This window comes from Morone saxatilis, unplaced genomic scaffold (assembly GCF_004916995.1).
Source record: "Morone saxatilis isolate NCDOM2014 unplaced genomic scaffold, NCSU_SB_2.0 Contig11, whole genome shotgun sequence".
Taxonomy (NCBI): domain Eukaryota; kingdom Metazoa; phylum Chordata; class Actinopteri; family Moronidae; genus Morone; species Morone saxatilis.
In genome coordinates, this window is record NW_023339663.1 from 28,471,554 (window position 1) to 28,487,398 (window position 15,845).

Here is a 15,845-nt window from a genome sequence, read left to right on the forward strand (position 1 = left end):
ACACACTGGACCTTTAATAAAATATAAAGTCATATAGGCATATGCAGGATAACATTACATTATCACTCATTAGAATGTAAGGATGTTTTGTAAAAGAATGAACCGTGCAGCAGATGTGGGTTAAATCCTTTTCTCTCTTAGCATAGAGCTGCTCATAAAGGTTAGTCGTACACTTCGATGTAAGTGAGAGAGAGCTTGATGAATACTACTACTAAGTCATCAATGAACTCCCACTTTGTATTTTGTAAGTTTGACACCCTGCTGTTGTTCTTAGTTCCAGTTTTCAGTCAATTTTACTTTGATTTAATTGAACCCTTTCAGCCCACTGTTTAGAGTTATAGTCAGTTTTACTCTGTGCGCACACACTGATTGTGTGTGTTTTTCCAGCTCCCATGCCCTGACATCAGACGTAAGCATTGAAGAGACGGCCCGTGCCGCTGAGTTCTTCCTCTCCGACGGACTCATCATCACAGGAACGGCCACTGGGGTGCAGGCTGACCCGTGGGAGCTCAGAGGTACTGCCACAAAAACTCCATACAACCAGGAGCCATATGGTGCTGCAACAAATGCAAATTGAAACTTTGGCATAATTTTAGATAGCAAACTAGGGCTGCATTAGCTATTTTTAAAATTGAGTTGAATGATTCAGCAGTGATATTTTTAATTAATCATCAATCTATAAAATGTTAAACCCACCGTCCAGTCAGAATTCAGTGTTTCTTCCCTACAGTGTGTGTTTGAAGCTGTCCGTGCGTTTGACACTAGAAGGATGTTTTCACATCCATCTGCTGAAAAGTGAAAGTTTCTCTGTGCTATTGAAAATTCTGATTTAAGGGCGCCTACCAGCATGAATCTGTGACATCATCCTGGTCCAGTATGCAACTTGTACAGTGTGATGTAGAAACCTGAAGCCACCAGTGCACATCCACTGAGAATGGACTTCACAGTGAAGGAAGAGACATCTTGTGTCCAGCAGGAAATTAAAATGTGCATATTCATAGATTCTAAAACTATTAATATAGTAGAAGGAGTAGATGTCTTTTTAAGGATTTTAATTTAGAAATAATACTTTTTAAGAAACACATTATTGTTCAAAGCAGACTATACATGTCTTAATCCATGACTGAAAGGGATCTTTAAAAACTTATTGAATTAACAATTAAATAAAACTAAGAAAAGAAAGTAACACCCCAAATTTGAGAGCTGGAGTATATACACTATGTAATTCATTTTAAGTCACTGCCCTGTCTGTCCACTAGAGGACACCCTCACCTGTAGTGACACCCAATGAGAGTTCCTGACAGCAGTGCTCAGTATCCTCTATTGGCCAGGACATTGTAGATTCAGACCAGAGATCAACAGTCACCCAATATGGAACCCCTCTGAAGCTTGCCCGCACTGTGGCTCAGTTTAGGAATGCTGGATATGCGCGCTCACTCTGTCTCTGTCTTTCTCTCTCACACACACACACACCATATACAGTGTTAATGAACATTAGGTAACTAAACAGTTTTGTTGAGTTTAAAAGGCCTCATTGCCTGACCAAATGATTGCTGACTCACTGGTGGTGATCAGCGAGCTTATGCACTCTGAGCAATATACACTTCATTCATTCTGTGTCCCTCCTAGAAGTGAAGGGATGAACAGCCATTCTCATTATTTAACTATTCTACTAGAAACACATACAAGCACACACAGTAAGAGTAACTGTGGTTACTATTGGTGAAGTACCACTGAGTCGTGTTTTATTTGTTACAGCCCTTAATGACGGCTGGAAGTTAAGTTAAGTCTCAGATTCTCAGTGGATGTGCACTGGTGGCTTCAAGTTTCTACATCACACTGTACAAGTTGCACCCTGGACCAGGACTGACTTCCAAACTATTTGTGATGTCACAAATTTCCGAGGAAACACTGCTTATTTGACAGCTATTCTCACTACATATATGATCATGTTAATAAATATAACACAATCTATAAAGTAGTTAAAAAAGGCTATCAACAGACTGCAACATAAAATACTGCTTATATGTCACATGTATTGGTGATAATGATACAGTGATATAACTTGTATAACCAACTTGAATAAGGAGTACCTGCACTTTTGATATGTAAAGGACCAGTTTGTAGGATTTAGCAGGATCTAGCAGTGTAGTTGTAGATCACAACTCTGTCACTTTACTTGGCTGTTCAAAGCCGGAGGGAGAAATTACCATGGCAAGAAATGCGAACATACCTATCTAGAGCCATTTTTGTTTTGTTCCTTGCTATTTTAGAAACATGGATACATAGATCCTCCTAAATGTTACACACTGGACCTTTAAAGCTGCAGTCGGTCATTTTTGTAGAAAAAAAGTTTGTCAATTTTGACTATATCCTGTCAGTAGTACATGAGACAGATAATCTGTGAAACAATCAGGTTCCTCTGTCCTCCTCAGTGGCTCTAATGACATTTGCAATGAGATCCCACCGGGCCGCCTGAACGAAACAAACCAATCAGAGGTGAGAAAGGACGGTGATTGCCGAGTCTTATTGACAGGGCGTCAAATACAGACACTGTGGGACTCTGGGAATGAGACTCAAGAATCAACTATCTTCAAGCCTCCAACCCAGAACACCGTTTTATCTTTCTTGGCTCTGATTGGTTGTTTTCGTCCATGAATGGTGTATTTTTGCAAATCCCATTAGGAGTGCTAGAAACAGAGGAACATGACTTTTTCACTGTCTCTTACTACTACTGTCAAAACACAGAGAAACTTTCATCATTAATGACAAAACATTACCTAAGTTACCTACTGCAGCTTTAAGTAGATTTAGCTAGTATTACTTCTGTACTTTTACTTGAGTAAATTATTAAATGCAGGATGTTTACTTGTTGGATGGAGTAATTCTACCATCATTTGAATACTTTCTTCCATCAGTGGCTTATTCAGTAGCCAAGGAGGCAGGTTTGTATCTGCTGAGGGTCAGTGGATCTGAAGTCTGAACTCTCCAGGGCTGCTATTTTAAGCAGAGTGTCTCCAACGCGACACACAAGACTGTAAACACTTGGGGCCAAACAGGCACACAGCCCTGGATTCTAGCACGCGAGCGAGCTGTCACACATGAGAGCAAACACACACACACAGACACACATCTCTCCTCCTTTCCCTCACACATGCACTCTTTAACAGACACTGGTCAGCCCGACAGAATGATACTGGAGCTTACATGCCGGTGTAGAGTGGCCAAAGTTCACCATGTGAATCATAACCTCTCTTGATTTAATCTTACAGCAGACACTGTGGGTGACATTCATGAACAAACATTTAAAAAAACTGTCTTGTGGATTTGTGTGTATTTTTAAGACCTGGTTACTACTGTTCTGCTGTTTCTTTGCTTTTGCAGAGGTTTCCCAGTCTGTGAAGATCCCAGTGCTCATAGGTTCTGGAGTGACCTATGACAACATTGAACGCTACATGGATGCAAATGGGATGATCATCGGTTCGCATTTCAAGGAGGGTGGCCACTGGGCCAATGCAGTCGACCCGGAGCAAGTGAAGAGGTTCATGGGAAAGAGACGTGACCTTCTAAAATGAGAAACAAAATGAGAGAATGATGTTCAAAGAGGCCATATAATGCTTTTGGAGGCTTTCCCCTTGTATTATATAGATTTGTTGTGCACACCTTGTTTGTACTCAGCCTTTTTTTTATATAGGCTGAATACATGTAGGCTTCATATAGGCTAGGTCATTGGTTTTCAAGCAGAGTGGGTTTTAGGGGGTCCGCAGCATAAAGGGGAATAGAATATTGTAACTTTTATAGCATTTTGTGGAAGTTCGAACAAATGGGGATGGCCATTTTTATTGATTGTAATTGATCCTAGTTTGATTGAATATGAAGACTTTATAATCTTGAAACCTAAAAAAAACAAAAATACTCTGAGGGGATCCCTTAAGTGTATAACATTTAGAAGATCTGAACATCTATATCTGTAATATAGAATATTCATAGTTATGTTTTCATTAGTGTATAAACACCTGGAAATAAGAATTACCATAAGAGTTAGAATTAGCTGTTTTTAATTTACAGAAGTCACCTTTGATGGAGGCTGCCATGTTTCTACAGTAGCCCAGAAGGGACAAACACTTGCTCTAGATTGGGCCGTCTGCATTTTTTGCAGCCACCGTATTTTCTCCTTCTGGCTTGTAAGAAGAGGGTGAAGCAACACTAAATGCCGCTAAATCCTACACACTGGTCCTTTAAGACAAAGCCCTCTCAAATCTGGGGTCTGTGGTCTAATGTGCATCTATAGTGGAGGCCCTTGACATGAAAAGGTTTGGGAACCCCTGGGCTAGGTGACAGTCCCATCCCCCTTGCTCAAGCTCATGGTAGCTAACCAATCAGGGCAGACTGGGCTTCTAAAGGCAGGGCCTTACAGAAAACAGTGTGTCAGACAGAGGGAGAATAGAGGTGCTGCAGCAAGGCCACAGAGAGAAAGAATGAAATGAAGAATGTGTTTTTTGAATACTAAAGCATGTAAATCTATTATAATAAAACCCCAACATAAACCTGAAAATGAATCTAATATGGCCACTTTAATTCCACTGTACAATCACTGTATGTACTGCCACATTTAACACACACAGCCACCACCTTAAGAAAACAAGATTTATTTGCATTTTTTTTTTTTACATTTTATACAAATAGAAAAACATAATATTCAACTGTATTTACATTTGTGAGTCTAAAACAGACCTGCAAAACGGTAGACTCAATACAAACAGTGGTTTTGTAATTATTTCTTACGACTCAGTCAGGAACAAAAGGAACATTTACCTTAAGAAATTCACAGAGCATCGTTATATTTTTGCACAAAATGAATGCTGTACAGGTCGATGTGGTATGAAATTAACTTTAAATACACTCAACAAAAACGTCTAAAGCTAAGGCATGTAATACAATACATACTGAACGCAGCCAGGGAATAACCAATCCAAATGGGCCGTACTCCTACTGCATCATAATTAAGAGCCAAGTATGATTTCAATTTGTCATGTTTGGATCAGTGTAACAACATTCACACACCCTCAGCTTCCTATTAGCTCTACCCCTACTTATATCTAATCAATCTAAACAAGTCAGACAACTCAACTGTTTTCATTCAATAATGTACAAAGGCGTTAATTTGAAAGTTGCTTTCAATACCCGAGGGGCCGACTGGGTCATTCATGATGTCAGGAGATCAAGGGTCATTGTTTTCAGTGGTTTCAGACGTGAGGGTTACAGTGCTGGTTGCCTATATTGAAATCAAGATATAAACTTGTGTTTCTGTGCTTCATTTGGCTGATTTTAAACCATTTTACTGCACAGGAAGTGGTGACATGCCTTGGTGGATATGCAGAATGAACTGTGTGAGGTGAAACAGTGGTAGAAAGCCTGAGTATTTCAAGGCACTGTGCTGCACACTGGGCTATGGTGGCAACTCAACACACCCTCTTTCAAGCAGCTCCGTCCCTCCTGTTCAGTAGCTGTAGAGGCGCTGGCAGGGCTGCTTGAAGTGGCCGTAGCGTCTCTCTGCCGGGGAGAATCGCATCTTGGCCAGGTTCTGCCTGTGGAGGGCGCTGCGGCTCAGCTTCTTCCGCTCGGCCTGGGTCCTGGCCCTCTGGACGGCCAGCAGCTGGATGTTGCAGGGCAGGGGGATTCCCCAGGCTGCCAGACGCCAGGATATATGCCGCCTCACTGCCACTGGCCTAGACAGACACAGGGAGGTGATACAGTGAGTGTTGATGAAATATTAGGTGGAATACAATATGTGATTGTACAGCAGCTCTGGATTATCTTTGTCATAACCAATTTAAGATTTATACCCCAAAGGTTCTGGACTACACTTAATATTAGCTTTAGGATTAAAATGGTGATCTTTGTGCGCCCACCCATTGACTTTATTCATGCAAATACATGTCAGTCATCCCCAAAACCAGTCAACTGGACAGAAATTGTTTGTCAGCTAAGCATGAACGTTAATTCTGGACCTTGAAAACCTCAACCTTGCTTAAGGACTTCTCACCCTTTAAAGGAATAGTTTGACATTTTGGGATCTGATTTGGGTACAGCTACTTAATGATGCCCTTGGTCGTAAAGAAACACAATGGAAGAAACTTCTACGTGGCTGGACAGAAGGCTGAGAGAGCATCTAAGCCAACCTGGCTGGGGTGTGGTGAGAAGTGCTGGAACATTTAATGAAGAGGGGATGTTGCCTGAGGGTGAGCCAGGAGCAGCATTACGGTCGTGTAAAGGTACTAAGATCTTTCTCCAGTTAAACATATGCAGTGGTGGAAAGCCCCTAAAAGGAACTTTTCTTTGTGTTCACTCTGGCGGCCCCTGTGGACAAAAGCGGTAGTGTTTCTACCTCCCCGTTTATGATTTCAAAGGGAATCAGACTAAGAATAGTATAATCCAGAAATAGCCAATCCTCTCACTGATGGTCTTCTGAGTTTATGTAGGTCATATAGAGGCATCAGTATTAAAATGACTGTTTCATAACCAGTTCAACCTCCTCATAGTATGTTTAAATAAATTAGCAGAATACTTGTTCAGCTTTTAGGCAGTGGACTTCAGCTGTTGCAAAGAGGCTCTGTTGCTCTTAGCTCCTATAATAGTCTGTAATAGTTCCAGATCCCAACACAGCAGGAGTACAGTCTAATTAGGCATCATACTGGACTGTGGACTATTGCAGTCACTGTGTTTATGCCACATAAGCTGTTTGGGCTGCTCTTTGGGACTTTTGGGAGATCTTCCCTTATCCTACAAACTGAGTCAGCAGTCAGATCTAAGACTAATGTGTGATGCTGTGTGAGCTGGAGGTAGAGAGTAGAAAGTAACCTTGAGGTGTCCTCTTCGTCTTCATCAGAGCCTTCTTCCTCCTCCTCCTCCTCCTCCTCTGCTCCACTCATCCTGCATCTCATCTGGTAGACAGACATGCTGGGGTGCTCAATCAGCAGGTTCTCCAGGGGATCCGCCTTAGGGGCAGACAGCGGCCCGCTCTCTGTATGAGGAACATCCCAGTTCACATCAGTTTCCACCCCAGTGTAAGCCAAGAAGGTTTTGAAGGATATCGATGTGAATGATGTACTTCTAGCAGTCTGTCTCTCACCTGGGAGGTTAACAATGACCCATCCTCCCTCCTCAAACTCCATCAGCTCCTCGTCCGCTGCCTCAAAGTCCTCGCCAGCGTTCCCAAGCAGGTGAGAAAGAATCTTTCCGATCATCTTTGTGCCTCTGTTGTCTCTCTGTAAATGAACAACAGCAAGTTTCAGCTAACAACATCAAATAAATCCATACTTTGAATGCAAAAGCAAGTTAATCCTCCACCTGAACCTCCTGCCTGCTTGTGACCTTTTGCAAGTCAACAGTGCAAATGGCTCCCCCTAGAGGCTGTCCTCTATGGATACCTATACAGCCTGCTCTGCATCAACAACTGCTTCCATTAGGCCAGCTCAGAAACCTGAGCACACTGGGGTGTTACGTCGCCGTGACGTGGGGACAGTTTAGAAGTAAAACAGCTGAGGGAACACGATGATACAAGAGGCTGGAATTACACTGATTGCAGCAACATTATATAATCTGTGATACTGCCTGTTATGTATCTGGAAAAAGCATACATTATTTTCATACTTTCTAAAGGGAAATTGGCACTACCTGTTGTCATCACTTATAGCTGTTAATGTAACATAACACTGGGGCAGATTTCTTCCACACGGAAACTTGTATTTGTAAGTGCAGCTGAAAAAAACTCATATCATCAATACTGTTTGTTACTCCCTGGTACGGGCTCCCATGTCATTCTTGGGGTAAATGTATTTTTGCCTCTTAATATTACTATTGCATCCTATTAAATATTGCTTAATAAGACTAAAAATGAGAAATGTCACAATAAGTAGTCAAAGACGTTCTTATCACACAGAATGTGAAGGGTTGCAGGTCCAATATTCACTCACAGCTTTATGTCAGCTCATGGTAAAAACAGTTGCACAAGAGCTTGTTTTTCCCAGCTGTTGAAAGTATCCTGAGCTGTATCTCAAAATATACCATGGCTATAATATACCATGATAGATTACATATATAATACACACATTGGCACATTTGTGCTGTTGTTTTAAGACAAACACAGATCCATAAATAGACCGTGTTTGGCCCCAGTGTCTGTCAGCAGACCCCTCCCTGTAAACACAGACAGACTGTACCGAAGGACACTGTCCTCTCACACACAACCCCTGGCTGGCTGTATGCTGCTCAGAGAGAAACAGCTGACTGTGGGCTCAGACTGTAGTGTATTAAGAGCTGCTAGCAGTGGGTGAGTTTGTTCAAGTGAACACTGTAGTCCTCCTCTGAAATACAGAACCGGCGATACTCAGTCCAAATAACAAGCAACGGCTGCAGAGACACATAGGCAAGAAGAGGACTGCAGTCAGAGAACAAAAGACAGATGCGGCCCCAGGCTGATAAAGGCCAGTACTGAGCAGGGACACAGAGTGACGGGCTGACTCACCTGAGCAGTTCCAACGGTGTTTGTGTTCGGGTGTGGCCGGTGTACTGCGAGGATCCCTCTACGCTGCTGTTCTTCACAGATTGTTTTGATCTTGAAGTTGTTTATCGGCAAGAGACCTCCTCACTGTGTCCTGAAACGTCACCAAACCCCGCCCAGCGAGGCGGGGTCAGTTTGCGTCACATGTCAACAGAGCTCCTCTGCGGGGATGAGTGTAGGAAACACATGCACTTGTTGCAAGACTGAACAACAAAGTGTTATTGCTCTGAGAATGCAAAACAATGCAATGGTCACTGAGGGGAACGCCCCTTTTATTTTATCAGACACATTTCATATTCAGAGTCAGTTCTTAACTCAGTTACTTCCCACTGACACTGAACGCTATTTTAAGTCTCTTACATTTGTAACAATAAGAAATGTATGTTAGTAGTTAAAATGTATTCTGAAGTGTTTGTCAACTGATTATTATTTCTTATTGTATTTATTATCTTTATTATTTGACCCTTTGATTCGTCTGGTTTCTAGATTTACTTATTTATTTGTAATCTTTATGAACTGCTATGGTTCACTGTATTTTTTTACCAATACAAAATAAATAAATGTGACAGTGAGACGCTAATGTGGACGGAAATATACCCCGTCTATTTTTATTTATTATTTTGTATTATTTGTGGACCGAGCTCACAGACAGCGGTGAGTAAAGTGTCCTGTGGAGGAATGGTTGCAGAGCCCCGTTCATACTGTACAGAGATAATGCTAATGTCTGCGACACAATGCTTCCACTCCAACACACACTCACTGGAGCTACAGCGTCGAAGGACAGAAGAAAACAGCCTGGAGAAACCTTCGTCTGTGAAAAATAAAAGAAAGGACTTTTTTAAATAGTTAAATTAAAGAAAGAGCGAGTGGACTACGGACAAAGTAGACACACAGTAGCTAACTCAATCTTTATTTTTTAGTTTAAATGTTATCAGAGACCTCTTAAGGTCCAGATGATTCACTTCCTACTTCAAACACTGTTGGTTTGCAAAGTGCGCATGCGCTATACGGAAACGGTTTTACTGTTATAAAACAGAAACACTGCAAAAAGAAAAGAAAAAAAACACTTCTGAAGTTAAGCTTTGACTTCCCGAATAAAAACGAGATAAACCCACAATAATTACCGTCTCAGTTGAACAATTTGAGTCTTGACTCTCCCTTCCTAACTCACAGACACATTGTTTGTGTTTGTGTCGACTTTACTGCGCACAGTAACTTCAGTAGGAAGTATTCAGCACAAACACATAATGGCATTTTATATATCTAGGTGACTTATAGCATTTGTAGCGTTCTAACACAATCACATAGATTGACTTTGTCTGTGTCTACGTATAGTTTGTTGAACATTGTTATCTTGTCTCGATTCTCTGTTATGTACTCCCGGATGTTTCTGTAAAGCAGGAAGTAGAGACCGCCAACAATCCCATCATACAGTGCAAAGATCATAACGTTGGAAGAAAGCCGAACGCATGTGAAGAACTAAAAGTAGCAGTTCGCACATTCGGGAGAGGACGGACGGAAACAGTGAAGGTAATTTGTAACAACTACACAACAATTGGACACTTATGGAGGGAAGGCTGGTGACTGCTGGGTTCTATCTCTTATAACCAGAGACGGAGAGGAGATGAACCCCGGGGGGCTTGAAGCCATGTATTAGAATAGAAACTTCACTTTAAATTGTGTTTGAATGAAAGCATTGATTCAACCTCCTGTCTTTATTGTCATTAAGTTATCTAGACTTTAAAAACACTTCTACTTCTACTACTCATTCTGCCTACTGAGCTTATAATGTGTATTGTTATTGACACTCACACAGTGTAAGAGCAGTACCTGCATCATTTTATTAACAATTCAAATAATGAATGAACACATATTTCATATTGATGAGGGGAGCTTTAAATGCGAGGACATACTGTACATCTACATTATTATTAATGTGTTGCTATGCTGTGTAGTTTATGTTGACCCCAAAGCAAAAGTGAAACTTTATTTACAAGAAACGATGAGGAACTCCCAGAGGAACCTGTTTCTCTGGCTGCATTGTCCCCAGGTAGAACAAGAGCAGGTGTGTTAGGGATGTATCCATACCCTCAATCACGATTCAATACAATTCACAATACCAGGTTCACAATACAATTTTTCACAGTTTTTTAAAAGACAAATAATGGCAGACAAAGATACAGACAAACATCTACTAAATATATTTAGTCTTATATATTCTTTTGCATGGATTCCACGATTGACCATGATGCAATATAACTTCTTGCGGTATCTTTACATTCCCAGCACTTGTACCTCTCTGATACATTGCATCGTCTTGTGATTTGGGCAAAAACTGATTTCTTTGACCCCAAAGTTTGGCAGAAACTTTGGGATTTTAACAAATATTGTAACTCTTTCTAAAGCCTGCCCCAGAAGCTCCAGCAGGGTCCCACTGCATGGAAATGTATTCTGGTCATTTTGGGTTTTATTGCTGATTTGCTATTGGATTTGCCATAATGTACAATGAGCAATCTTAAGGTTTGCCTTTTTGCATTTACCACCCCAATATTTTGGTGGCCAATACTCTGTATAGAAGGGTCTTTTGGTTCCGTAGTTAATAGATATAGATGATAAGATAAAGATAAAGATGGTTTAAACCTCATCTGTGTGGAAGTAAAATTCTGGTGCCTGCAAACTCGTTGGGGCAAAATTAAGGTTTTCTTTCTTAATCCCAAACGAAGCCCAAAGCGGTAGTTCACCACTGGAAAGATTGGTTGTTTTCCATAAAGCTGGACTCTGTGCAGTGGAAAGACGAAAAATAGGGTTTTGAATGGGGTGCCCACATGACCGGAAACAAACCAGGTGCTGTGGGTTATTTCTTCCTTTGGCCTCAAAAAGGGGTTGAAAAAACCTAACAACAACCAAACAATTGGCAACGGGCCACTTAAACGCTTTCTTGGGGCTGGTGGGTGACACCACTGCGGAGGTTGGTGCTTTGGTTCTTGCTTTTCAAGGCAAGGGGAATTAATGGTGGCACGGGTTCTGAAGAATGAGGGCAATGAGAACCAACTGAGTTCATATTTGATCGCACTCATGACCTTCTTCTTCGATCCAACAGGCTGGGAGGACGGATGGGGACACGTAACAAGGCGGAAAGTACGAATCTTGTACTTGGTTGAACAACAGTTCTGGAGCTGACAGGACAAGATGGGGGGGGGGGGGTTGATTTTGCATATACCACCCCACTTGTTTGATGATACAGGGACTAGTTTGGGAGATCTCCAACGGTTCCCTATAAAGGTGTGTCTTTATTTATTTGGCTAGACAGTAAAGCTAACTGTCCTCTCTTTCATACCAGTGTCTCAGCGCAGGGATGGCTCCACGAATTGACGATGTCATGCGTCTGTGCTGTGAGATATCGGCTCATGATCAGATCAAGGTCGCAGTGAAAAACTCCACCAAAGGAGCGCTGGTGGCAGGAGGAACCGCCTTCGTAGGAGGGCTGCTCGGCGGACCTCCGGGGATCGCTGTTGGTAAGAATGAATAACTCGGACTACTGATTCTGACCTCTGTATCTGTGAACTAGACATTACAGCTGCCTGATCAACGGGGGCCACACGGCAAGCCCACACAGGAGATTGTGAGATTTGTAGGGTCCCAAACCTCGAAGGAAAATACAAAACTTTGAGTCAGCTATAGTTCACAGACGAGGCCTTTTGGAGAGCGACTAATACACAAGGACGTATTTAAAGGTGCTGCAAGTGATTCGGTTAAATTAAGTTCTCTTTCTGCAGTAAACGGAATACATTTTATTGGTTCCTGTTCCCACTTCAGGAGAGAGAACTAGTCCTCAACGGCAGGCAGCAGAATTTCAGTGTGGTGACATGGGTCGGAGGGAAGGGGCTACAGAAACGGCAAGAAAGTTAGCCAAAATGCTGATTTCACTTACAGTATATAGTATCAGGTGAATTATTCCAAGAAAGGACATAAGGGTTAAGTATTAAGCCCCCGTCCCCCTAATGACAGGTAGAACAGTGTCTGCTGGGTGCAGGGACACTGGGAGAACACGTTTTCCCGAGCTGAAAGCAACCATGAACGCCAACATGCAGCATGGAGAGGAAGAGAGAGTGAGACGGCTCTTTGATGCTTATGTCACACAGGAGAGGAGCGAATACGCATACATCGTACTTTGATTCAGTGCGACGCTCTAAACTCCCCGAAACACCTCAGCGTGTTCCTGTGGGATAGAGCTGCCTGGCCCTGCCTTACAGGGATAGCTGCTGGGGTCGTATGAGGTACTGGTGTATTAACATCAGTAGACAGGAGTTCTCACAGGGAAGCAGAGCAAAGCACTGCTGAATACAGAATACAGCAGAAAAATCTAATAAAACCACATATAACTCCCACCTTAAAATATCATTGTATCAGGAACATTTCCACTGCTTTATCTTCCCATCAGACAGCCCTTTCCTTTGCCACTGCATTTCCCCAGCCACATGCAAATGGTGTTCTGAATACTCTGGTTCACAAAGGAAGGATGGTTGATTGTTGAGTCTCATTTTCAGGTTGTCAAATACCAACGCTTTGGGAGCCTGGGAATGAGGCTCAACAGTCAATTATCTTTAAACTTCCAAACCAAAGTGTCTTTCTATCTTTCTCTGCTCTGGTTGGTTGTTTTTGTTCAGGTCTGCTGGATTCTTGCAAACACCACTAGGAGCACTAGGAAGAGCCAGAGGAACCAGATTGTTTCACAGATATTTCACAGTCTCATGTACTACTGCAGCTTTAAGACTCTTCATCAGCTGTGTGTTCAGTTGTCTTTGAGGCAGGTTTACTTCATACTCGTACATCCTCAGGTTGGATTGATCCTGAGCCTGTAGCTGACCCTTTATCCCTCTCTGTCACCAGGGGGAGCAGTAGGCGGTCTCTTGGGCAGCTGGATGACCAGCGGGCAGTTCAGGCCTCTGCCTCAGATCCTGATGGAGTTGCCACCTGCCCAGCAAAAGAAGCTCTATAATGACGTTGTGGCCGTCTTAGGCAACCTGGACTGGATGGACGCCGCCCAGCTCATTGCCCTTGTGATGGGTAACGCCACCCTCCAGCAGCAGGTCACTGCAGCGTTGCTCAGCTACATCTCAAAGGAGCTCAGAGCAGAGGTGCGCTATCAAGACTGAGTTATGGTCACATGGACTTTTCAGGATGGTGGGCTTGCCAAACACTACCAGAGGCCTTTACATATTCATATTTTTGTACAGTCATCATATAAACCTCTCTGTGTTACTCAATAGACAGTGATTAGTACAAATGACATTTTGTGTGACAGTGTGCCTGACTTCCCAGCATAAAGGTATTGTCCCTGGGGAGTCATTTTCCTGGATTAGCATAGAACCTCTTTATTCTCACACTCTGTATCAGGGTGTTTTTAATATACCTCTGCTTTAGAATTTCAAAATAAAGGAGGATTTGAAGCTATCATGCTTTTGACTGATTTTTACTTATTTAAAGGTCCAGTGTGTAACATTTTCAGAATCTGAGGTATGTTTTCATTAGTGTATAATCACCAGGAAATAAGAATCATTGTGTTTTAGTTAAGAATTAGCTGTTTTTATCTACAGAGGGAGCAGTCCTTCTATGGAGTCTACAGTCTAGTCTACAGTAGCCCAGAATGGATATACACTGGCCCTAGATGGGGCTTTGTGTGCTTTCCGCAGCCATTGTAGTTTATCCTACAAGTTTTGAATGGGAGGGTGAGGCGAGGGGGTTGTGATCTACAACTACACCGCGAGATGCTACTAAATCCTACACACTGGACCTATAAAGTTCTCAGGATGGTAACATTTTAGAAAAATACACACATCTGTACAATGCAGGTTTTCACAATTGACATTATCATATGGCAGATTATATTTGTTTTACGTCAAAAAATAATCGAAGATCTGAAGTCCACCTACTATCTTTTTGGAGCTTTGATTTGGTTGAAAGCTCCAAAATGACTAGTAAGTGGACTTGTGAACTTAGATAAAATGTGTTACACACCATCCATGATCTGTAACAAATTGTTTTCAAACCGTGTTCAAACATGTTTTTTCTTGAGCCCATAATATATACTGATTTATATATAATTTATATTTATATATTAATATAATTTATCTATTGCCAATTTAGTCAAAATAATGTCCAATGTTTTATTGAGTCCTTTCAGTAAAATGTCATGCAGTGATTTTTATTCAAATAATATGTAGTCTGAGGAAGCATATTACTGCCGGGGAAGATAAGAGATGAAGTCATGCATTATAAAAATACAAATACCTGGTAGGTACCCTGGAATCAAGGCACTGGGTTTGAGTCCAGCCCGGGCCCATTGCTGCCTTTGCTGTCTCTCTACTGTTGCGGTGAAAGTGAAATTCCCCCCCAAAATAGACTCATGTTAAGTTCAAATTTTGACTCTACTTGGCAGCAACTGTGAGTTCCACTTGTGTACTCAACCTCAAAAACACAGATCAGTTCAAAGTAGAAAAGGTGACACAATCAAAGCAACTGATGCCTGTAGAGCTTTACGCTTTATTCAAATGTCATTGCTGTCATGTTTCAGCCACAGATCAGGAACAGTATTCATAAATGTCTTCAATCTGTTCGGCCCCATGCCCTAACCCTTACCACAGACTCTGTATTATTGCCTCCTCATATTGTAACCCTGCCAAAAGCTTTTCCACCCTTATTGCTCACTTGTTTTTCAAGTGATGACCAAGTCAACCGAGAGCACACAGATTTGTGTCAAATTCAACACATGTATGACCCCGAGGCAGGATGCAGGAGACATCCTCTGTGTTGCAATACCAATATTATGACAAGTGTGTAGACGTGACAGCCAATATGGGCTCTTAGAAAAACAACCAACCAACAAAGAAAACTGAACTCTTTGACTCTAGTGATTATTTTGTTAGTATTCCACCACTGCTGCTACATTGAGCCTTTGAAATCAACAAGGTCAAATCGTGATGGTAAAAAAAAAAAATAATTTATTTTGTCATATTTCACTATATCCTGTGAAACAATCAGGTTCCTCTGGCTCCTCCTACTGCTCCTAAAGACATTTGTAAGAATCCACTGAGCCAGAGCCAAGAAAGATATAAAGATGGTTTGGGTTGGACGCTTGAAGATAGTTGAGTTTGAGTCTCATTTCCAGAGCCCCAAAGCATCTGTATTTGACAACATGGGAATCAAATTAGCAATCAACAAATTTTTCTTGGCTCTGATTGGTGGTTTTCGTTCAGGCCCGGTGGATTCTTGCAAATTCCAT

The 15,845-nt window shown here is 41.9% G+C and overlaps 3 protein-coding genes across 3 annotated transcripts in view; 2 read left to right on the forward strand and 1 right to left on the reverse strand.

Annotated features, from left to right (window-relative positions):
- zgc:162297 (uncharacterized protein LOC555865 homolog) overlaps positions 1-4,547 on the forward strand; it is a 7,436-nt gene extending 2,889 nt beyond the window's left edge. Inside the window, exons 5-6 of the mRNA XM_035682453.1 lie at positions 388-515; positions 3,385-4,547. Of these exons, the coding sequence (XP_035538346.1) occupies positions 388-515; positions 3,385-3,575 (319 nt within the window). The 3' untranslated portion in view covers positions 3,576-4,547. The remainder of the gene's footprint in view (positions 1-387; positions 516-3,384) is intronic.
- Positions 4,548-4,633: 86 nt separating this feature from the next.
- On the reverse strand, positions 4,634-8,685 carry si:ch211-260e23.9 (tumor protein p53-inducible nuclear protein 2). Its single transcript, XM_035682454.1, has 4 exons — positions 8,528-8,685; positions 7,133-7,268; positions 6,862-7,024; positions 4,634-5,729 (listed from the first exon to the last, which is right to left on the reverse strand). The coding sequence occupies exons 2-4, from the start codon at positions 7,245-7,247 to the stop codon at positions 5,501-5,503; spliced, it is 507 nt and encodes a 168-aa protein (XP_035538347.1). The 5' UTR covers positions 7,248-7,268; positions 8,528-8,685; the 3' UTR covers positions 4,634-5,500.
- A 1,250-nt stretch (positions 8,686-9,935) lies between these two features.
- Positions 9,936-14,022, forward strand: LOC118343567 (protein C19orf12 homolog). The gene is made up of 3 exons (XM_035682455.1): positions 9,936-10,093; positions 11,904-12,078; positions 13,454-14,022. The coding sequence occupies exons 2-3, from the start codon at positions 11,919-11,921 to the stop codon at positions 13,717-13,719; spliced, it is 426 nt and encodes a 141-aa protein (XP_035538348.1). The 5' UTR covers positions 9,936-10,093; positions 11,904-11,918; the 3' UTR covers positions 13,720-14,022.
- Positions 14,023-15,845: the final 1,823 nt, after the last annotated feature.